General features: G+C 37.7%; 4 protein-coding genes across 6 annotated transcripts; 1 reads left to right on the top strand and 3 right to left on the bottom strand.

Annotated features, from left to right (window-relative positions):
* Positions 1–579: 579 nt before the first annotated feature.
* Positions 580–12674, bottom strand: prcp (prolylcarboxypeptidase (angiotensinase C)). Of its 2 annotated transcripts, XM_068318172.1 has the most exons (10): positions 11266–11401; positions 9798–9928; positions 8138–8278; positions 7956–8057; positions 7419–7600; positions 6825–6982; positions 5472–5644; positions 3635–3802; positions 3346–3533; positions 580–2263 (listed from the first exon to the last, which is right to left on the bottom strand). In XM_068318172.1, the coding sequence occupies exons 2-10, from the start codon at positions 9855–9857 to the stop codon at positions 2035–2037; spliced, it is 1401 nt and encodes a 466-aa protein (XP_068174273.1). In that variant the 5' UTR covers positions 9858–9928; positions 11266–11401; the 3' UTR covers positions 580–2034. The 2 variants fall into 2 exon arrangements, with proteins under 2 accessions (XP_068174273.1, XP_068174272.1); XM_068318171.1 differs by lacking the exon at positions 9798–9928 and having other exon boundaries at positions 11266–12674.
* Positions 12675–12980: 306 nt separating this feature from the next.
* On the bottom strand, positions 12981–17355 carry rab30 (RAB30, member RAS oncogene family). Of its 2 annotated transcripts, none has more exons than XM_068317691.1 (5): positions 16586–17355; positions 15529–15622; positions 15352–15435; positions 15068–15251; positions 12981–14655 (listed from the first exon to the last, which is right to left on the bottom strand). In XM_068317691.1, exons 2-5 carry the CDS (start codon positions 15619–15621, stop codon positions 14405–14407), a joined length of 612 nt encoding a protein of 203 aa, XP_068173792.1. In that variant the 5' UTR covers position 15622; positions 16586–17355; the 3' UTR covers positions 12981–14404. The 2 variants fall into 2 exon arrangements, with proteins under 2 accessions (XP_068173792.1, XP_068173791.1); XM_068317690.1 differs by having other exon boundaries at positions 15529–15627.
* A 127-nt stretch (positions 17356–17482) lies between these two features.
* ndufc2 (NADH:ubiquinone oxidoreductase subunit C2) lies at positions 17483–18771 on the top strand. The gene is made up of 3 exons (XM_068317692.1): positions 17483–17757; positions 18018–18161; positions 18582–18771. Exons 1-3 carry the CDS (start codon positions 17619–17621, stop codon positions 18629–18631), a joined length of 333 nt encoding a protein of 110 aa, XP_068173793.1. The 5' UTR covers positions 17483–17618; the 3' UTR covers positions 18632–18771.
* A 2325-nt stretch (positions 18772–21096) lies between these two features.
* Positions 21097–21757, bottom strand: thrsp (thyroid hormone responsive). The gene has a single exon (XM_068317911.1). The coding sequence runs from the start codon at positions 21675–21677 to the stop codon at positions 21258–21260; it is 420 nt and encodes a 139-aa protein (XP_068174012.1). The 5' UTR covers positions 21678–21757; the 3' UTR covers positions 21097–21257.
* Positions 21758–22707: the final 950 nt, after the last annotated feature.

Raw genomic sequence — 22707 nt, forward strand, 5'->3', positions numbered from 1 at the left:
TTCTGATTCTGATTAACAATTCTTTTAACATTAACCACCAAGGTCACATTATTGGCAGAATTTTCAAAAGCTCAATTTGTTTGATTTAAGCCTCTGGAGAATTCTGAGAATCTCATCTGTAATATACTTTGTCTTTTCCCACAAGTTGGGTTTCTCTGTTAACGTTTCTGTCATACACTATCTTTCCCAGAGATTTGACTGACCCAGCAGTACCCAAACCCAAGGGACCTGGGTGTGGAGTAGAAAATTTGTGGCACACACAGGCTTAATCTCTTCCTAATAGTGTGTGGTCCCTGTCTGAACAGGGACATACTCAGAGTTTGGGGTCGGGCGAATACTAATAACAGCGCTGATTGATGGGTAGTGTCAGAGACTTAGAAAAGGCTGACAAAATTAATGACCTTTCAGAGTCCTGAGAAAAGTTTTAAGGATGGCATTTAGTGGCTGAGACCCTGTCCTCCCCCATGTTTAGCTATGTTTCTTTCCATTTGGGTGTCTGAAATCCAGTCATGCCTGTGACAAAATGTTGAGAAGTCAGGCTTTGTGTCCGCTTGTAGAAAATCAACTTACATACTCATCTCTTTCACAAATATGTTTTATTTCAAGAACTTCTGCTTTTAAAGAATCAACCAGAATAGCTAAAAGAAAGTTACAAAGCAAGATGTGTTTCCAAGAGAAATAGTCATAGTCTTGCTATTTGAACTTGTTTTTCTTCTGTTTATTTAAGCAATGAGGAGAGAAAAGATGAGACTTAATGGGGAATTACATAAGTTTTCTTCAGTCCAATGCCTGCATTTACTCCTCACTTCACTCTTAACCTTCCATCAACCTTTCTCAACATCTTTTGCACCCCAGGAGTTGTATTAATAATATTACTAGCAGGAGGGAACAAACCAGCGTCTACGGGCTGCCTTGCTACTGCAATTTAGAGCTTTAATGGGAGCTGGTGAATAAATGTGTGTCAAGAGGAATCCCACAGGTTGGTCCACAGGGGTGAGGTCAGCAACCCTAAAAGCAATAACCACCCACCACTCACTTTATTGGCATCCTCCGATTAGGCTTTTATTAAATCTCAAGCACACGCAATTGTTCCTGCTCAAAGGAAGTAACTTATAAGTCTGAGTCAAAGTGTGAGCTCTACAAGATAATAAGTAATATTATCATTTCCACAGAAAGACGTTTTTTTTTAGATGACAGCACCTTGAATGAAGGCAGTACAAGACATTGTTTTTCATTGAAGAATGATAAATTGATTTTATAATGAAAATCACTGCAAAGCGGACATGAAAGGAATGGATTTTCTTTATATTTGGTGCCAACTTTTTCTTTCCTGAGACCGAGACAGTGAAAGTGTTGAGAGACCTTCTACAATAGTATACACCTAGCTTTTACAAATGGACCTGACTGACAAGAAAGAACTCAGTGACGTTGATTTTTAGTGATGAAATTAAAATACGGTGTGAGCAGCTCCTAAAGCTGGAATTCTAAAACTGACTGAAACAAGACAATACAAGTTTGGGCTAAGTTTTAGAGACCTTAATGTCTTTTGGGGGGGAAAAAACACATTAGGTTAATTTAATCTCCTGATAACGATTCCAAAAATAAACTGAGGCAACATTCTTATAAATAACTCCATCCAGGCATTTTCTTATCTGCCTTGCGGGTGATGGGTCTCCTGGAGCCTATCCCACCCAGCCAATCATGTGGCCACATGAAATACAAACAACCACAAAAGCTCACATTCACACACCTATAGACAATTTAGTGCCACCAATTCACCATGGTTTTGAAGATGGGAGGAAGCCGGAGAACCCAGAGAGAGTTGTGAAAATAAAATAACTTTCAGATGATTACAATAATTTTTAAAATCAAAATCAATAATGAGGATAAAAGCAGAAAAAAACTTTGATTCTGTTTCAAGAGTCATCCCTATACACTGATTAAAAAGAGACAAACTTTGGTATAGAAAACATATTTAAAGCTTAGAAATCCTGGATTTCGTCAATGTCTCAAACTCTTAAGAATTTATTGTTCTTAAGGACTAGAGGGTCGATGGAGTTGACATTTCTTTTTCGATTGTCTGATCCACTCTTGAAAATATATCACCTCCAACGACCGGGCTGCTTTGACTGAAGGTGGGTCATGGTCATTGCTGTAGCGCAAGTCCAAGTGATGGGCTCCTTCAGGAATCATTATAGACACCAGAGAATCTGTAATGTTGTAAGATACTCCACCAGCTGACCACGGGTCCAGTCCTCCATTACTGATGCACAACAACAGACAGTTTGCATGGAAAATACATGATTAGATACTCTTACAGAACGGTGTTCAAGTAGAGCAAGGAGCAGCAGCAAAACACAAACACATTCTAGTGAATTCACACTTTATAAACAGTCAGTGTCTTACATATTCCCATCCAGAGGCATTTTAAAAACAGAATGGATATAGGTGAAGTCATTGACTGATTAATTTTTATCTAGCATGCTATACTAACGTTATAAAACAAAACACAAGATTGTATGTACAGTCAAACCTCAGTTTTCAAACGCTTCTGTTCTCGACCAAATCGGTTTTCGACCAAACCGAAAGTAGCCGAGCGTACCTGAACGCGACTCACTCGGGAGCCAAGTGAACTCGAATTCCCAGGATGCTTCCTCCGTAGCGCATTCGTGTTCAAAGTTCGATAGGATATCTTTTATTAAAATAAAACACAGCGTCTATTTCTACCCTTTTTTATGTATGGTAAACAGTATACAGTGCAGTTTATGGTGTAAACCGAAAGAAGCAGAGCGTACCTGAACGCGAGTCACTTGGGAGCCGAGCGAACTGCCCAGGATGCTTCCTCCGTAGCGCATTAGAGTTCAAAGTTCGATAGGATATATTTTATTAAAATAAAACACAGTGTCTATTTCTACCCCTTTTTATTTATGGTAAACAGTATACAGTGCAGTTTATGGTGTAAAATACTAAAAATAAAAAAAATAAAAACTTGTTGTTTTTTAGACTTGGAACGGATTAAAATTATTTACATTAATTATAATGGGAAAAATAGTTTCGGATTTCAAACAACTCGCTTTTCGAACAGCCTTCTGGAACGGATTATGTTCGAAAACCGAGGGTTGACTGTACTCCAAATGCACCACTGACAGCTCATTAATTACGTTTCTGACAGTCCAAACTTTTTTATAGTTGGACATATGACATTCATATTTATTCGATTGGGTACGACATACTTCAATGTCCGTCATGGAGGGATATCTAAATCTTTTTGCATATACATTTTAGATACACCTGTCTACCTCTAGCAGTTGCAGTTGCATGCAGAGATTTGTAAGCAATATTTACCTGAAGATTATGTTGCTGTGGGAGGCTATGTCCTTCCCCCCGTAGACTGTGCCAACCCATTCAGATCGAGGCCTAACACCAAATATGGAGTTACACTCATCAGAAAAGGCCTGGAAGTTCCACTCTTCAAATTCAAACATGTCATGGACGCCATCTGTGCACATGGGCATCACCATCTCTGTACAAGCCTGGATGAAGGATTGAGCATTTAATGTGGCAGCTAACAGACATCTGTGAGGTGTTTTATTCAGAATGACAAGACTGATTCATGTGCTGTGTATTGGAGCACCTGGTAATACCAGCCCAGAAAGCCCAGGCTGCCAGTTGCTGTCTGAGATGTGTTGAGACAGGAGGAACTTCCAGTGTAGTTGTAGTAGACCTTCACTGCTTTAGAGACACCGTGCAGCAACTGGTAGTCAGACACAGTGGAATCCAAAGCAAGATACTTGCACACCACCTTGAAAATGTTGCACAGTAACATGCATAAAAAATAAAAAAAATCATAGCATTAAAAAAAACACAAAAATATCTATTTCCCTTATATTGTTGTTTGCAAGACTGAAGATTTTTTTTCTTGTAGCCCATAAGACAAACATCCATCATTTACTGAAAGCAAACGATCCATCCAACATTTTGCTCTCCTCATGACTGTTTTATCTAACTACAGATGATTTCTTAGTGTCAAATCTAGATGGTAAATATCTGAGTTTTAGCTTCCGTTAAATTTCACTGCCCTGTTGTTATGGTTGCAGCAGCAGAGTTGGCTGCCACTGTTGTTTTACACTCTTTGTGAGACAGACAAACTGAGCTTTCTTGTTTAGAAGTTGGAGGGGCACTGCACTAGTGTGAAGTCTGTTACTAAGGCTTTTGTCTGCGGGCTGGGGAGGAGTTGGTGGTCGATGGATGAGGAGGGCCACCGACATGTCCAACTAAAGATTTATACCATGAACAAAAAAACACTGCAATTGCTCCAAAGCATCCTCTCCTTACTTTTCAGATAGGATTAGGCTTATGTATTCATCTCTGCCAACAGATTTCCCTCCTCTAAACCTTCAATACCCCGTTCTCACACTCACTCAGATAATCACATTAGCTTTGTCATTAAAAAAGCTTCTCTTTGCACCCACTGCCTAAACCGCTTAAACCCACCCATAGGGGTCGCATACATTAAAGGCAAGAAGCCAAAAAACACAAAATGTCAGTTTAGCACTTGTTTTGCCTTTCATGGTGCTCCAGGATGTGTTCAGTGGTTACATGATGAACAAACAAATATAGAATCAAAAATGTATCACACTCATAGAGGTTCAATAATGGGACTGCTGTATGGGGAACTTGGAGGGGTGTCAAGGCACCCAACAAAGAGTAAGGGGTCAATAGCAGGGCTTGGTTTATGCACGTGATATGCCAGGGTGATGGATAGAATACACTTCATCCCAGTCAATCAGCCTTCGCTAAACAGCCGCTGCCTGTCACAAACACTTTGGCATAAAAACAAACGAACACTTTGTAATGTCGAAAACAGGAAGGAGAGTTTTAAAAACACTATTTGCATTGGCCGCAGTAAATGATTGCAGTTTGGTAAGTAATGCATTTTTATTTCCACATCAAGGGTCTAGTGAAGTATTTACTCCAATCACATTTAAATGAGAGTGGTGAATGTTTGTTGTAACTCCTACACGAGTGGCTCTGAGCAAAAGTCCCGAACATCCGGAGAAGAGCACTTGAGAGATCTGATGGAGTGTGGAGCACTGATAAAAGTAATGAAGAAAAGAAAAGAAAAGAAAAGAAAAGAAAAGAAAAGAAAAGAAGTTTCCTAGGTGCTGCTCTTCTAAAGAATATTAAAAACTGAAAAGAAGCAAGATCCTTTTGAACAGTTAAAACATTAATTGTTGTAAACAACAACATGCAAGACAACAACACACACTTGCAGCACAATCAGCTGAGTCACACATTCTTTTCTATTAGTAATAGGCTAGCAGACCAAATCTGGTGTTAAACCAAAGACACCAATTTTAACGTTACATTTCGGTGTGAAACTTCTGCAAACAAACACTTAAAAATTAACCAGAACTTTTGTCCATTAACACTTATTTTAAAATTCTGTATTTGATTGTGGCTGCATGTACCTGGATTGGCCAAGGAGGAAGAGGTTGAAGAAAGTTTGCTTCATAGGGGTAGTCCACCATGGCCAGATTCACCCAAGTCTCCTGCAGCCATCTCTTAAAACTAAAAATGTTGTTTTTGTTCTTTAGAGGGGAGCACAAGCTGAATTCTTCTGACAGCCACTGAAGACCAGAGACTTAAAAGACAACAACAAAGAAGATTGCTAGTCACTCCTTTCTTATGTGAAATGTACAGTACAGTCCATGTTAATTAAAACAAGATGATATAAAACCCTCATGACAGCTCCCAAATGATAATACAATGAATATTTAACTCTGATTAACTTTCCAATGAAAGAACAGTCTGTCATTCTTTTTACTGCCTTACCAACTTCTTAAAAGCCATGAAGTACGTGCTTTGTGATACTCTGGACAATCGTCTGACATGACAGCCTTCTATTTTAGAAATAATTCAAACAGAAACCAGAAATGCAATGCCATGTTGGTGCCATCAAATACTCATATACTAACAAATTATTAAATTCAGCTTACTAAAGTTGCAGTACAGAACATCTGTCTCATCTTTCGGCTGGTCCATTAAAGTAATTACACAAAGACTACTGACATATTTATGATGCTGTACGCAGCCACACTAGCTGTAGCCTACTTCAGTGCTATGGTTGTTTACCTTTCAGTAACATAAAACTATTACTACTAAAAAAAACACAACAGTAAAATTAGTTGTCACAACTGTGATGCTGAAGTAAGATTTTACTTGTCCTCATCAATGTTTTTACAGTACCTGTTCTGTAAAGCATTAAAATGATCTAGTACCACTGTTCACACACATTCTTTTAATTTGACATCCTATTAGAATCCTCTCTTCTTTTGGCGCATCATCACCACCGATGGTGTGACAGGAATAAAAAGAACCACTCAGTTCAGTGAAGCTTATTTCAACTGTCTTGAACTGAGATAGTAAAAACAAAGCTTCTCGGAGATCCTGCAAGTAAAGGTACTGTATATTTTCTTACTCAGATGTCAAGAGAATATAAAAGAAATCCGGCAGTCTAAGTTATGCAGGTTGTATATTTTATGATCTATGTTTTGTGCTGTAGAATCTGTGACCAGAAGAGAGGCTCTATGCATTACAGTGTAACCATCAGGAACAGCTGTGTGCTTTCTGGTGTTGGTAGACAGTTAATTAAATTCACATGTAAATCAACATGCAGATATTCTTCTAGTCTAATCTTCCTCATGAATAATTATTATTAATTATTCATGGATCTTTTTTTTTTATTCAGTATAATTCACCTGTGACAGACTCTGACAGTGTAGCATAAGATAAAATCCACTCATCATAACCCTGAGATTTACCGGTGGAAGACACATTTTTAATGGCCTTCCAAGACTTTCTGATGTTTGAATCGCAGTTGTGTCCACTTCTGGCAAAGTCCTGTGTTACTACTTTGTAGAAGTCTCCACATGGAACCAAACCAGTGAACTGCCAAATTGGTGCAGAGGATGCCAGAGCACTGAAAAACACAAGGAAACAAACAGTATATTGATGCTGCATCAACATTTTCCTGAAAGTGACAAAAGCTGCACATCAGTTATCTAGAGTGGATGATGTATGCTGTAGAAACATCAGGATTGCACAGGCACAGTAGAAGCACATGAATAGTTGATTTTTAATTGTCTATTTAATATCTCAGATTTCTGGTGTCAAGGCTCCACAGTAGGCATGTTAAAGAGATCCTGCTGGCCTCTCATGTTTATTAAACTCATTTTCCTACTGGAAAAGCTGAAGCAAGAGCTGAACAAGCAGTCTGTACAAAGCATACTGAGCTTCAGAAATCAGATCATTTTCTCATTCCTCTCACTCTCCTTCAAGGGGAAGTGATGACAGATCACAAAAACAAAAAGTTGCCTTCCAACTAGAATGTCCCTCAAACTACAGAAACGTCTTACCCAACAACTATGTGAGGATATTTCATCCTGAGCCAGGCAGAGAGCATTCCTCCATAGGATCCTCCGACTGCAATTACAGGGCTGTGCTGAGCTCCGGGTAAAGTTGTCTTCAGGTTTTGAATTAGCACTGCAAAATCTGCAAGGGCCTGCTCCGAGGTCAGGTAGTTCAGGTGTTTGCTGTCCTGCAAGCAAATGACAAGTATTCTTAAAAATTTAAGAGGGAACTAAAAATTCACAGGGAAAAGTATTTTCTTGCTATGAGAGTTATTTTTTTGTTGAAAAATGTTTGATACCTTTAGACACCTATATCATTTTACTTACACTACCACAAATGTTTCCAACAATTTTTTAAAAAGAGAAATCTTTTTGTTCAAGGGATCATTGTTATTGTCAGTGTTGGTCGGTAAAGAGTGAGTCCCATGACTCCACACTACTTTTGTCTTACATTTTGGTTAACATAGACAACCCCAGTGCCAGAAAATGCAGACTGTGCATTTCTACTGTTCAATTTTACACAAACAGTCCATGTTCACATACATTGTAAGATTCTTGTCCAAATGGCAGGGAATCTCCATAGTAACGATGCTCTGCAAAAACCAGCATGGCGTCCAACTTCTCTGCAGTTTCCCACATGAAACCCTGCAGAGAAAATTATAAGTGTTGAATTAGACAGAGGATCATGTGAAGTCCAATTACAATATACCAGATGGGATATTTACAGTATTGTTGCAGAACCAGGTGATGTCGCCTTCATTGCCAGTGTAAAACAAAATGGGTCCTCCAGGCTGCTTCCAGTGTTTGTCAGCTATAAGGTATCTCTGTCTGAAAGTGCCATCCTCTATGAATCCAAAATGATCAATCTGTAAAAGATTTGTAAATTATTTATTCAATATATAGCATTTGAAGCAATGGAGTCTACATAGACTACCTGTGATGGGAGGAAGTGGAAATTTCTCAAGCTGCATTCCAAGGTAATGAGCGAGGTATTTCAATTTTGTTCTTAAAATGCTGTTACCAGTTTAAGGGATGTCACATTAGTTTCGTTTGATGACCTTTGACCTTTTCATGAAATGTCTAGCATCTTCCCCCTTTATAGCTATTGTTTCCTTTGGACTTTATTTAAACTTTATTTAAATAATCTTAATCTTTATTTAAATTTGATTTAAATAAAGTGCCTGTGGTCTTTATTTAACCAGCAATTCTGCTGGTTTTTGCAGAATTGCTGGTTTGCTTTAACAAAAGCAAACCGACTTTGCTCCAACGTTATCGAAAGCTGGAGCAAACCACAACTTAGCAGAGAAAACAACCACATGAGGCTTCCAACTGTCCTGCACTTGAAACAGCCTGAACACTTCATACAAAATGTTGTCCAGTTTTTTCCCCCTCCTCTCTCACTTCACTCTTTAGTGGATACAAAAGAGGCAGCAATTTTATGACCCACTGACAGTAAAAAGATTCTGGGACCTCAATATGTTCATTCAAACCTTGGCTCCTTTGCTCTTGGCAGTTCTTTTAAGTGTGGGGAGACCTAGAGGCAGTTTAAAGGAAAAGTCCAGTTCAGCAGCAACATCTCAGTATCAGTCTCAGTGGCGTCGGCCGCCCGAGACATAAAGACAGGCCTGCGTGGAAAACAGTCCAGTTTCCTTCCTATTTTAAAAACATTTTAATTGCTTGCTATATGTTATGTGTCATTTCTTAAAACTAGAGGAATACAAAGTCTACAGTTCTTAAAATCCGAACCTTTTCTTCAATATGCATTTGCACTGGGATTAAAATGTCAGAACTAAATGACTATATATAATATTAAACAGATAAATTGCTCTGCCAGAAGGATTCCTTGTGAGTATTTATCGAACACACATCCTGTATGAACAACCCAAACTTGACATGAGACCACTGTCATTACTGATCCACACCCTTTTATTTAGCGCCACTGTGTGGTTAGCGCAGGAAGTCCAGGAGCAGATTTTTTTTCTGCTAAAATTCACTTCTCAAGTTGCTCAGGTACTGAACTAGTGTGTCTATTGTTGCAAATACAAGGAAAAATATTTCAGATGTTCAGGTTAGGTTCCAGCAAACGGATCCATGAGGGAAACAACCAGAGCACCAACTCCACTTAACTACCTCAGTTCATTTAGAGGACACTAAAGGACACTTCCATTCATTGTCTGGAGGCAAAAGGATTTCCTTTGGACAACTGCTGGATCACTCAGCGCTCCTCTCACAGCAGCTTAACCTACAGAAACGGCAGAGGAGGGTTTGCGTGGTTGATGATTTGAAAAACAGCAGACTTGCCAACAGATAAGGGACGCATAACCGGGATTGCATTTGTTGTACTTGTTGACAAGTACGATAAATATTGACCCTTCTCACACCCACCAAAGAAAACACAGTGGACAAGACAATGAACATCAGAGGGAAGGAAATGCTCCTCATCATCTTGTCAGCATGCCTGATTAGGAAGGATGCCGTGGGCTTCCAGGTGTGGAGCACTGTCTCAGGTCCAAAGTCTGTTCAGCACAGATACACGGTAAACAGCCTGGAAATATCATCCTGTAACGCTTCATTGTTGATGACTCCAATACTTGTTTTATCAACTGATCAGTTCGGTCTTTAGAATGTCTAAAAAAAAATATATATTTTTTTTTTAAATACTCTTTTAGGGAGACATGTTGTAACCACAATGGGATGTCTTGTTTTGTTGGAACAATTGTCCAATGTAAAAATATATTTAATTTAGTTAAAATTAATACAAGGGAATACAAACCAAGGGAACACAAACAGAACACTTGAGAGTTTAAAACTATCAAATATTTGACATTTTTGCTTAAGTAACAAGAACTGTCAATTAATTATCAAAAATAGGTGCAACCCACAAACTTTAGCATTTGAAAAAATGCTTGATCCTTATTTTAAGTGGGTTGTCATTTCTCGGAGTCAATAGTCAAGTCTTGGCATTGTTTGTAAAATCTCCAACATTTATTTAGAAATACATTTCAAAGGGTTAACTGACTTTCAAGCTTAAGGGTTAATAATAAAAAAAACTGATGCTGTAAGTGTGCTGATTCAAAAAATGAAAGTGACTTCCTCTCTTTCTCTGAAACCCTGTAAAGCCTTCAAATTAAAAATCACAACACCTTAGGACATGAAAAATATAAATAAAATGACAGGTGTTATGTTATTCTCTACATGTCGCATTTACCTTTTAAAAACTTTTAACTCAGAAAGAGGAGCACAGACGCAACTGACACTCTTGTGACTGTATGAGTCTGGTTCTCATTGGACAAAATATAGAGCTGCTTGCATTCCACCACATGCTCTCAATCTGCTATCTGTAAATGGCAAGAGTAAAGCCTGGATGGAAATCTCTATACAGCCCAGAGATAAAGCATTTCACATTCACTGGGCCCTGGAGACCTTTTTGGGCAGGGAGCCAGGAGGGACAGTTGCAGTCATTTGTGATGGTTCTCTCTTAACTACAGGAAGAAAGAGGGAAACACCCATTGTCTGCATACACAACAAATTAACAACTTATACAGATTTATGAAATTTGAGAAGCTTAGACAGCGTCTGTGGTCCATAAATGAGTAAACAGCAAACCTTTCTTTCCAGAAACGATTGCTGATATTTATCTGCTCATACTTACTGTGGTGTTAATTTATCTGGTCAAACATGGAGATTACTTACTTTTTTTTTTCGGTGCCTACATTTAAATATTGTCCAGCACAAATTCAAAAGTGGAGAAAATGAAGTGAAAGAGGAAGTAACAATTTAAAAAAAAAAAAAAAACCAACAGACACGTCCACAGATGGATAAACTGCATATAGAAAAGTTTTTTTTAACTCACCTTCTGGTCAAAATAAAATGTTTTATAGCTGATGAGGACGTCATCGCGGTCAGGTGACCTGTGAAGTCTGCTGAAAAGTTGCGATCTAAGGGCGATCACGTGTAAACAGCTAAAAAAAACCCACAATATACATTTAGCTGCAGCTTTGTTCAAAACCTCCATCCTGACTCCAACCTTGATTAAAACTGCTGTCAACCTAAAAACATCACAACATCTGGATCTTCACCACATCACAGTGCTTCATCTCAATCTGTGCGCAGTGGGCGGACCTGTCCCGTACGAGACAGGAAGTGAGAATCACTTGTCAGCAAATCCAGAGACGCGCTGTTGTCAGTCTAAATTTAGGGGGAGAGGCGGTCCGCACCTCGACGGGAAACTCCGCGTTCAATGCCTTCCCGATACTTTGACAACTTTATTTTCATTTTACTGTCAGGGTATAAACCATGTTCTCTGTACGAAGCCACCCGCTCACTGCAGCAATGTTATGTTTGGATTCAAACGTAATTTGTTGTACACGAGCGTTGTTGTTGCTATCTGTTGCTAATACAGTGTAAAGAAAGTTAAACCGGAAGTATATACCGGAAGCGGTACTATACGATTATGTCACGGGTTCAAAATTTTAAGACGTTTAAATCAGATTGTCGATCAGCTGCCTGTGGGTTTTGAGATATTTATTTTGAAAAACACGACCAGGAAGTGGAAGAATATTACTGTGTCTGCATTTGATACGACTATGACTAATTTAATTTGACAGTTCCTCGTCATGACCGCCAGGGGGCAGAAATCACCTGTGATCCTGATCACGGTAAATCAAGGTAAGCAACAGCTACCAGGACTGGGCAAAAGAGAATGTTTGTTTTAACCTTGGTCCTTTTCAAGTTTGTTTGTGTGAATACTTGGTCAAAAGAATGGTTAACCGGTGTGTGTTTTTCAACGTCACAAATGTATACAATCATCCTGAGGTAATGGTGAAACCAGTTTTGTACGACAATTGTAAATCCCATATACTTCTCATATTTTTTGAACATCTGACATTTGTCTGGAGTGTACCTTCATCCACACGGTGCATGAAAGACTTTTTTTGCCTTTGAAATTTTCAATGGCTTTTTTCTTTGACCCCCCCACCGGCCAGGTCGGTGAACTACAAGACTGAACACAGGGTGTCGACTGACATCAATTCAACCAATATGGCAAAAGAACTGTTTCCGTTATACGTTCAAAATAAAATGTTTTAAAAATCGGATTATATTCAAGTTATGCAACATTAACCCCGCATGCGCGTTAAATTAGGAATAATTTACATAATAAAACTCAGGCCATCACATAGTGGCGTGATCTACTAATTCTCCTGATTTCTGTTTTTGTGTGCATCTCATATCCAGTTCTATTTAATATTTAAAAGAACCGAACATAAATGAGAAACAAGGGCAACCTGAAAAGATGCGTATGAATTCAAAATTCAAGTAATGCATAGCCCTTTGCATTTTAAAAAAAAACCCCACAACTTTGGTTGGTTTTACTTGTGAAATTTGATTCGAAGATGTGACATTTTAGTATGAGATACACACAAAAACAGGCGGTGTGCCATTATATTTACAGCACTCAACCAAATCGTAGAACACTGGATCCTAAACACATCAGGTATTTCTGTGAATTTGTGCATAATTTCTAAATACTATCTTCTGCATGTGAGAAGCCTGTGTCCTTTTTCTTGAACTGGGTGCAGAGATCATCTCTGAACAACGTGACGAATACAAGACATTTAGTCAGATTATTTAATGTTATACAGAGTATTTTAAGGATTGTTTTGTGCACATAAAGAAGCATATGATCCCAATAGTGTTTTTCTTTGTATTTATCATACTGTGTTGACAAATAAAGGCAAATTATTAACAATAATTAACTGCCATTAAATCTAAGGTAAAAAGCAAAATAAAATGCTGGCCAGTACAAAAGGATTACTGAAAATAAAGTTATAAAATCAAAGTGCCAAAAATGTACTACAAGTCTGTACGACAAAAGACACAATCTTACATTAAGTGTGCAGTATATGGCATTGTGCAATACAGTACATTACAGTTATGGCAAATATATGAAAGTTTAATGCTACAAATTATGTCAAAACATGCTAGATAATTTTAAAAAAGAGTTCACAATAAAAGCATATGATGCATAAGAAGTCATATATGAAACTACATGAACATACCCCTTCGAACAGATTAGAAGTGATACAATTTCATGGTTAGGCAGCAACAACAAAGGCAGAAATATTTACGTCTATTGAAAAAAAAAAAAGCAGGTGACAGTAAAAAATAAATTAATCAATTAGACTGTTTAGAATTTCTACTGACAACATGAGCCTTCCAAACCGCAGCATATTATATCAACCAACTAACGGTAAGCACTTCAAGTAACCTAAAGAAAATAACGGTAGTCACAAAATACTTTTTCAATGTTGTGTTTATGCTTGTGTTTCAGTTTGTGTTGTCTGGCATAAAACATATTTCAGCAGCAAGTAAGAATCTTTCAATGAGAACAAATATTTCACAGTATGTAAAGACGGGTGCAAATAACTCAGAAATCAGATTAAGAAATTAAATAAAACTGTATGCCATTCTAAGAGCAGTGTACTTAGTGAGAAATGAAGGGTTAAGCAACAGATTTTTGGGTTACGCCTGCCACTTGATCAGACCTGGTAATCTTAAAAACATAGTGTATGTAAACATATTGTTACAGTTTACTGACAGTGGTGATGACTCTTGTTGTCAGTTGTTTACAATCTGTAACAAAACACCTGTAGAACTCTATACTTGTGTAATACTGCTGGTGAAGGTTGATCTTGAATGAAAATGGATCATTAAGCCCAAACAGAGAAAATCTGCAATTTCAATATGAAGTGGGACCAATTGAGCTGTACTCAGATTCCACGTCCAACTTTATATCCTGTTGCATTAAATGGCAGACTCTTAAAACGTTTCTTCCAGGAAGGCCAAAACTGAAGTTGACTAACTTCCTTGTACAGCTTAAAAAGGCATGACTAGGAAATAAAAGACTAAGAAGTGGCATTATGCCATCTTAGAAGGACGGAGGAATTAGTGTTCAGCCAATGGCGACTGAGTGACCACAGCCTGAGCTCTCACTAATTGATGTTGCAGCAGTTCAAATAACTGATGGTTTTACCCTCACCGGGCATCGGAGCAGTGTCATTGTTATCCAGCTTGTTCTGCTTGGCCCCTCGGATCAGCTGACAGGCCAGGTCGAGAAAAAGTTTCTCAACATTGTCAGACTCTTTGGCGGAGGTCTCCAGATACAGCATACTCTGAGCCTCAGCAAAGTCTTCAGCCCTCTGTCGGAGAACCTCTCTCTTCTCAGCCAAATCTATTTTATTACCTGTGAGAAAAATAGTGAACATCATCCGTCAACACAACATGTAAGAATGGGGCTTCTTACATCACAATCTGAACAGCAGTTCATGTGTGGGTGTAGATGAGATGGGTATGGGATAGATGGAAGCAAAGACAGCGTGGGAGTTTTTTAATCCAGACCACAAAAAAAAAAAAGATTCTTTCTCTGAGACATGAGTAAGATTTTAGAGAAATCAAACAATAACATGGCCAAAATGGCATTTTTCTTTAGAAAACTATCCAGCTTTGGGTGAATCACACTCATATTTAAATGTGCTTCGCAAAGGAAACCTGTTCCAGTACAACATGATGCACACCGATATTTAAAGTTCTCTCACAATGACTCTGCTGATAATAGAGGCCCATAAATTATGAAGGCACAAAGTAAAGCTTCTTACCGACTAATATAGTCACCACTTCGTTGTTAGCATACTGCTCAATCTCCCTCAGCCACTCCGGAAGGCACCTGAAGGAGTCCTCACAGGTAATGTCATAAGTAAGAATGAGGGCATTGGCACTACGGTAATAACTCTGAGTAATGGAGCGAAATCTCTCCTGTCCAGCTGTGTCCCATATCTGCAGCTGGAAAACATAATTGATGAAATGAGCAACTTTCTATCCAAGCTACTATAAAAAAGAAAGCATTTGATTTTGTGTATAGTAAAAATATATGTGTGTGTACCTTGACCTTCTCCCCGTTTAGTTCAACTGTTTTGATCATGAAATCTACTCCAATAGTTGCCCCTTGTCCAGGTGGAAAAAGGCCCTAAAATAATTTTTTTTAAAAACAGAAAATGTAATGCAGTCTAAAAATCTATAATATTAATTTCTACAGTGATATGCTCAGACTTTTACAAACCTGAGTAAAGCGCCGGACGAGACATGTCTTCCCAACTCCTGCATTTCCTATGAGAACTATTTTGAACAGGTAGTCATAATCTTCCATACTCATGCTAAACTGTGAAGAATAGAGGAAAAAAAGAGTTGAGTGATTCAAGTGTATCAAACACTTTAATGTACAATGCTTTTATTTGTCTCCAGTACATGATGCCAATTTGGGTATTTTTATATCTTCAAAGCAAGAAAATTGTCAAGGCAACTACCAAACTGATGTGAAAGTGACTAAAGCCAGACATAACATGACCTGTTTGGATGATCACTGTGTTGCTTGTTTTAATATAACATTAAATATTGATATCAACACATTGAACTTTTTCTATGACGTTCCATCATTAGGGCTTATGCCGATGTCAATATCAAGAACAACAATATCCACTGACATTGTGTTGCTGTTTCACTTCTCCACTGCATTTCCCCATTTTTACATCCTATATTTGCGCACAATAACAACATTTTTGACAATCATAAAGGCCTTGCGTCACTCTGGACTACAAACACTGTCATGGTGACTGATCAGTAGAATTAGGAAGACTTGTAGCTAACAGGTCTCTGTTTCTATTGTCGCTGTGGACAAATGGCCCACATGTGGACCATAAGAATCCCGATTTCCGCCACCATCATCGTGGATTGGATTTGACACCTGCCTGAAGATAACATGTTGACTACAATGTGATTCACGCCTAAACTAACTGATCACAGAGCTGATCTTAAGAATATTACAGCTGGAATCGATGATGTAGAAATGAAAATACTCCCATGTTATATTTTTTCACCGTGTATCTGATCTCTTTGGAAACACTGTTGAATGCAGCATAAACTTAATCCGAGTCAACACAACACCTCCTCTCATTTATGTTTCATTCCCTGCCGGAGTTGATCAGCTTTAGGGCGCAGCTAGCAGTAGCGAGTAGCAGCTAGCGGCTGACTCTAGCCATTTTGGTACTAGTCTGCAGATGCAAGAGAGGAAAAATCAAAATCCGCCCTGCGTATCGTCCCTGCAAAAAGGTAAGACTTACCCAAAACACGAGGGTGTCCCGGACTTACAAACACTTGGTATGCATCGGTCACCTCATCAAACAGGCTAATGCACTGCTGGGCAGGGCAGAATTCCTCACTGTGTATCCTCAGCAGCAGCTGAAGGAGAAGACTGCATGGATGATGTCATCAGCTCCGACCATTGGAACTCAGAGGCTTCTGCACATCCGAGGAACTGCCGCTGCTTTTATTCCACTGCGTCTCAACCCTTGGCTCTAGAAACGTGTGTATCTCAGTTTCATTTCGCAATGCAATGACGAATAGGCTCATAACTGATCAATCCAATTGTTGATGATCATGCATAACATGATCGAATTGAGTTCGATATAGGGTACATGATTTATACATGATCGAACTCAGCAATACATAAAAATAAACTTGAGAATAGAATGGAATTAAATAAATATTGAGTTGTGTGTAATTAAGGAATCCAATGAGGCACCAAGAACATTATGTACAGTATATAACCAATGTATATGTCAACACCAGTGTCCATGAACTACTTTGTTAAGTTACTGATTTTATCACCATATATTCTCTTTCTTACTCGTTAATGTGATTATTGTGTTATATATTATTGTATATGGAATAGGTCTACTGGTAATTTTCGCTTCGTGATTTTTGTTTGTTCTCATTAAAAACAGAAAAACATAAATAAATCCATTTTCTAATTTTCACTCCGGTTTGGACTTCAAAGAAGGAAAATGTTCTGTATCTTAATTCTGGATTTCTATTTTAAAACAAAAAAAATAAAATGACCATTCATTTTTCTGTAACTGTTTCTGAGACAAAGATCGATCTGTCATTTTGCCACCATAATAAACAAAATACACTGTACAGTAGTAAATTTGTCATCGGACTTTGGTTGCTAGGAAAGATTGTGCGGAACGACGTGACGTGTCACAGCAGTCCACCGGACGTTGTACTCGGTTGCACGAAATGTCCTTGACTTCCTCCGAGATTTGTTCCCGATAGGTCATCAATATTTCTTAAACGAAAGCGCATTTTCTCGCCATGGGGATCATTCCAGACGAGGGAAAAGGTATCCCTCCTCCCAACCTCGTTAACAAGGACTCGACGTGGTTTTCGTTCTTAGGTTGGTGCACCGCGCTGATTCATAATGGATTAAACCACAGGCCGGTGCTAAAAGCAGGTTAGCATGTTTGTTGTTATCCAACTAGCTTGACATGTATGTGTGCTGTCCTCTCAGTATCATGCTAATCACAATGAAATGAGTCGCAAATGATAAAATCTGCCGTGAAACGTTGTTGAATGCGTCTGATTCAACCCTTTGACACATGTTCGTTTTTTCAAAGTATAAGTCTGGTTCTGCAGACTGAAGCCAATAGTTATGCCCTCGGTCCTATTTTTAATGTTTTTACAAAAAAAAAACTAATAACTGTTCTCTTGTAGGTGTTCATCGGCAGGTCTTGCTGGCAACCATTGGTTGGTTCGTTGGTTATCACTTTTCAAAATATGCAAAGTACAAGTACGCCAAATTTGATCAGGAAATGAATGAGTACGTCAGACTCCATCCCAACGAATTTCAGGAAAAGGGTAAGTGAATTGAAAGACAGACTCCAACAACATTGCTATTCCAAAAGATATTAGTTATAAATTTAAAACAAGTTTACACTGCCATTTTAATCCAGATTGGAAATCCAAAATTAATCAAATCTGGAAGCAGGGGATAATGAGTTAGCTTTGTGGAATATTAATGGAATTACATTGGATAACAGTGATGTTTTATTCAAGTCAGAGGTACAATTGATAATAGAAACAACTGCACTGACCTAATATTTTTAATACAAGCATGTATTACTCCACACACGTTTCATTATGCGTGTAACCCTTCTCAATGTGTTTTAAGACAGACCAGAATTTTAGAACCACAATATGTCTCCACAAACAAATTTTTAACATGGTGGCCCTTGTATGTGTTTGTCACAAAGTGTTTCTGATGTCTTATCTCACCAGAAAAAAAGACATTTGCAGAAATCATCGAGCCATTCCATCCTGTACGCTAAATTTCTGTGGCTGGTGGTGGAAGAGGAAGAAACCTGGAAAACATTTGCAGAATGTCCAACTGATCTGTGTTTTCTGTATCTGAAATATTTTGTCATTTATTGTGTGAAATATAGTCATGTAAATAAAAAAAATATCAAAAGCCAACATTTTCTGGAATATTTCTGACAAATTATACTATTAATCTAAGATCTGGGCAGCCTAGATGACTACTTTGTTTTAAGACTATCACATCAGTTCACATTTTTGCAATAAATACATGTAGACATTGAAAAATGGAAGGAGGTCAAATGACAAACACCTTTCTTTTGACTAGAAATATTACCCTTATGTGTCCTATGGTACAGTTTTGCTTCTTTCTTGTAAAACTGTACTTTCGTAATTTTGGTGGGATGAAATTTTACAAGGATTTTTTTTTAAATCAAAATTTTAAAAATTTGGACCTTAAAGCTATAATACAATGATAAGGCCATAATACCCTGCACAAGAATAAATTCCACCTTTTACCATTGACATTTTATGTGCCAGTGACTAATTTTTTTTTATCAGACTCCAATTGTGGCACAAGGTTTTACATACAACTGTCTTCAATTAAATTTTTGGCTGAACTTTTTTTTTTTTCTTCAATCATGACATTTTCCACTATGTGGTTAAGGGTTACATAATATGCTGTCTCATTGAAGCCTAGAGTACATAGAGAATATTTCATGTTTATTAAAATACATTTGTTAATACTGTAATCCAGAAGTGGCGTGGAAGGGTTAAAAGTACTGTAAGTAAATTTAATGTTTTGGATTTAATGGAATGAAATTGAAAAATGTTATCATAGTTTTATTTTTATTTCTTTATTAGTGTTTTTTATTACACTTTTAAGGAACTGAATGTGGTTTTGCATGAAGAGTAAACATGATGGTGGACCTAATTATCGTAAAAGTATGGCATATAAGGTTAGCTATCAAATTTTACAAAATTAAAAGCAAATCGGTCAGGACATTACAGAGAATTTATAGGGAAATGAAGTTAGCAGGGATAGTCATCAAACACATGCTTGACTCGTCTTAATTCACCAAGATTACAAGAAAGTAGCGCTATTTTGATAAAAGCAATGGGAGATTAAACAACACTGTTTATGTAACGTAATTTATCATGCACAGTAAGAGCATGCATGTCAATTGGTTGATAAAATTAAGTTAGTTTTACTTTTGTTTTTTATTTAGGGTGGGACTTTTTTTACAAGGCTGGAACAGATAAGAATGTTTTTAGTTATTTTTAATGGGAAAAATTTGTTTGAGATGAAAGTATGACCTACAAGCTCAGTAACGGAACACATTATCTCAAAGTACTACTGTATCTGGTGCAGTTTTTATTTGGTGTCATACAGATTCTTCAAATCCAATTATTTTGTAGTGAACTAAGCCGCTTGCTAATTGTGTGAACTTTCAGACATTTTTTTCCCTGAAATTTCTTGCCTTCCAGCAGAGAGTGGGTTTGAGGGGGAAAAATTAACAAAAGTATGTTGAACACCTTTCTCATATTTATGTAAATTACATGGACCCATATTTGCTATACAAATCCATTATCCTACTTACTCGTCTCTACTGGTTATAAACTACGAATGACCCACATGGGTGTGAAACATGACAATGGGAGTGAAACTTAAAAATGTTCCCTGGCCTCATACCATGTGTTCATCATATTCCTTAAAAATGGTTGGTTATCTTGGGACTACTGTATTCCAAAGCTTCTTTGGCTTGGTGGAGTATATTAAGTAGCCACTAAGCAATAATCCTTTAGCTGAATAGATTTCTATTTTGACCCATGCAGAAGATCAGTGAAGAAGTGGCCCATAGTTGCTCTCAGTTCTGCTGTCCAGTCATACCAATTCAGGTTAGGAAATTTAGATCAATAATTCATATTAAAGTAAAGGTAATAAAAACTATGAGTTTGAATAACATTGTTCCGAATAAAGTTGGTAGATTTTTTATCTTTTTTTGTATCCACTTTAATGTGTATTTTGCAAATCCATAGAGCCACTAAAAATCAAAAAAATAAATGTGAGTAGATCTTAAGTGAATGGATGTGCGAAATTTGAATCTCAGGACATAATCTGAATAATAATAAAGCAATAGTTACACAAGTTAGCTAGAGTCAATGGACTCTTTGAAACTAAAATAGGACATTGCACAGACAGACAGACAGAGAGACAAATAGATGGATAGGAGTCTTCTGTCAGTATCAATATACTTATTGATTTAAAAAAAATACTTATTAATTAAACTTGTATTAATAATTTGATTACTATAAGCAGCATAAAATTGTTAAAAATGTGCGGTAGGTTCTACGTAAGTAGATAATGAATGGTAAATGAAAGGAACAATGCATCAAAATATTCATAAAGAATATTTTTTAAATATCACTAAGTCATAGTTTGTCTTATTATAGTTATCAAATTCAGACACAGAATTGATCAGTTTCTGAAACACTTTTATTCCATAGGTTTTAACTTAGAGGCTTTTGGTCACTGAGTGTCAACAGATTAGTCTTAGAGATGTTTACATGTCTTTGTTTCATACAGCATTTTAAGTAACATCAGAATTGGTTTGATATCCATATATCCTGCATGTTTCTCTAATTTCCTGCCCCAACAATGTCCATGTATTTCTCAGTAAGGCCTTGAGTCTTCTCGGTGAGGTCTGTCATTACAGAAAACAGTCCTCGCAGGTGGAATCGGAAGATAGTTTCAGGATCTGCATCTGAGAAAGACTCCAAGTTCTTGATGAGGGTACTGCTGTTCCTAGTTTTGCGCTCATCCAGAGGAACCAAACCACTCTCCACTGTGTTTCTTATGGCCTTGAGCATCAGGTAGTTAGCGTACAGATCTGTGCAGGAATTCTCTGCTACATCACAGGCAAGCACCTCGTCAGAGGGCACATCTCGCAGTAGGCTTGGCAGGAGAATGGTCTGCTCCATGTTGCTGACGGCAGCGCTGTATCTCCTCAGAGTTAACAGCAGGCTGTTTTTGTTGAATCTGACCTCGGCAAGCTGCATGTTTCCAGTTGGAAGTGAGGAATTGCTCCTGTGCTGTGGTGGCTGACAGAGCGGAGCAATGTGCAGTGCAAAGGTAGGAGAGCAGGTACAGGTGAATTTATATGATCAGCGCATGTTTGATGTTCATTGGAGTTACGTAAGTGCATCATCCGATATGCTTGGGAACGCTTTGAGTGCTATGTGGAGTCATACTCTTATCTTTATTTGATTTACACAATATGCAGCTTCTTTGAGGTCAAAATAATGTCTGGCCAATGGACACCAAAAAGAACCTTCCTCAAATCATTAACCGGGCAGATCATTATGTTTGAATGATCATACTGTCTGTTCTGCGAGAACAGACAGTATGGTGTGAGACAGTATTAAAAAAAAATCAGCTGAGGGATGTCACATTTTAACTCATAAAAAATCTTAGTTCAAAGCTAAGGCCAGTAGCACTTAGTTAGGATGGTTATTTTATGGATTAAATTCCAGTTCTTCTCTTATCCGCTTGCTCAGAGAACTGGAAAGGCAAAAATTAATTGAATTCATAGTTTTGTAGTCCAGTCTGGTAAAAGAAAAACCTGCATCACAATATAAGTAGAAGATTAACAATATCAACACTGAACTGAAATCAATCAGATGAGCCTGGTTACTCTAAAAATAATAGGACAGCTGGTCATTAGATTCCTACACTTGTGTGGCTAGCTCAGGTTTTTTCTGCACAACCAGAAGCAAAGCTCTGCAGACAGCCTCTACCTTGGCAGACTAACTCAGAAGAGGAACCAAGTGATTCTACGAACACAAAATAAATGTTTTTTTAAAAAACACATTACTATTATTGTATACAATGTAATTTTGGGATCTGTAGCCCGGTGCAGCATGGTTGCATCGCTCACCTCATATTACATACAGAATCCAACACCATTTTGGAACACTGCTGCTGTGCACATGAATGCAGTAAACCTTTTTCATCCTAGGAATAATAGTTCAGGTGAAATCTTAATACAACAAATCAAAGAATTATATTATTCACATTGGTGCTGCAATA

The sequence above is a fragment of the Antennarius striatus genome, chromosome 6 (genome assembly GCF_040054535.1).
Source record: "Antennarius striatus isolate MH-2024 chromosome 6, ASM4005453v1, whole genome shotgun sequence".
Taxonomy (NCBI): domain Eukaryota; kingdom Metazoa; phylum Chordata; class Actinopteri; order Lophiiformes; family Antennariidae; genus Antennarius; species Antennarius striatus.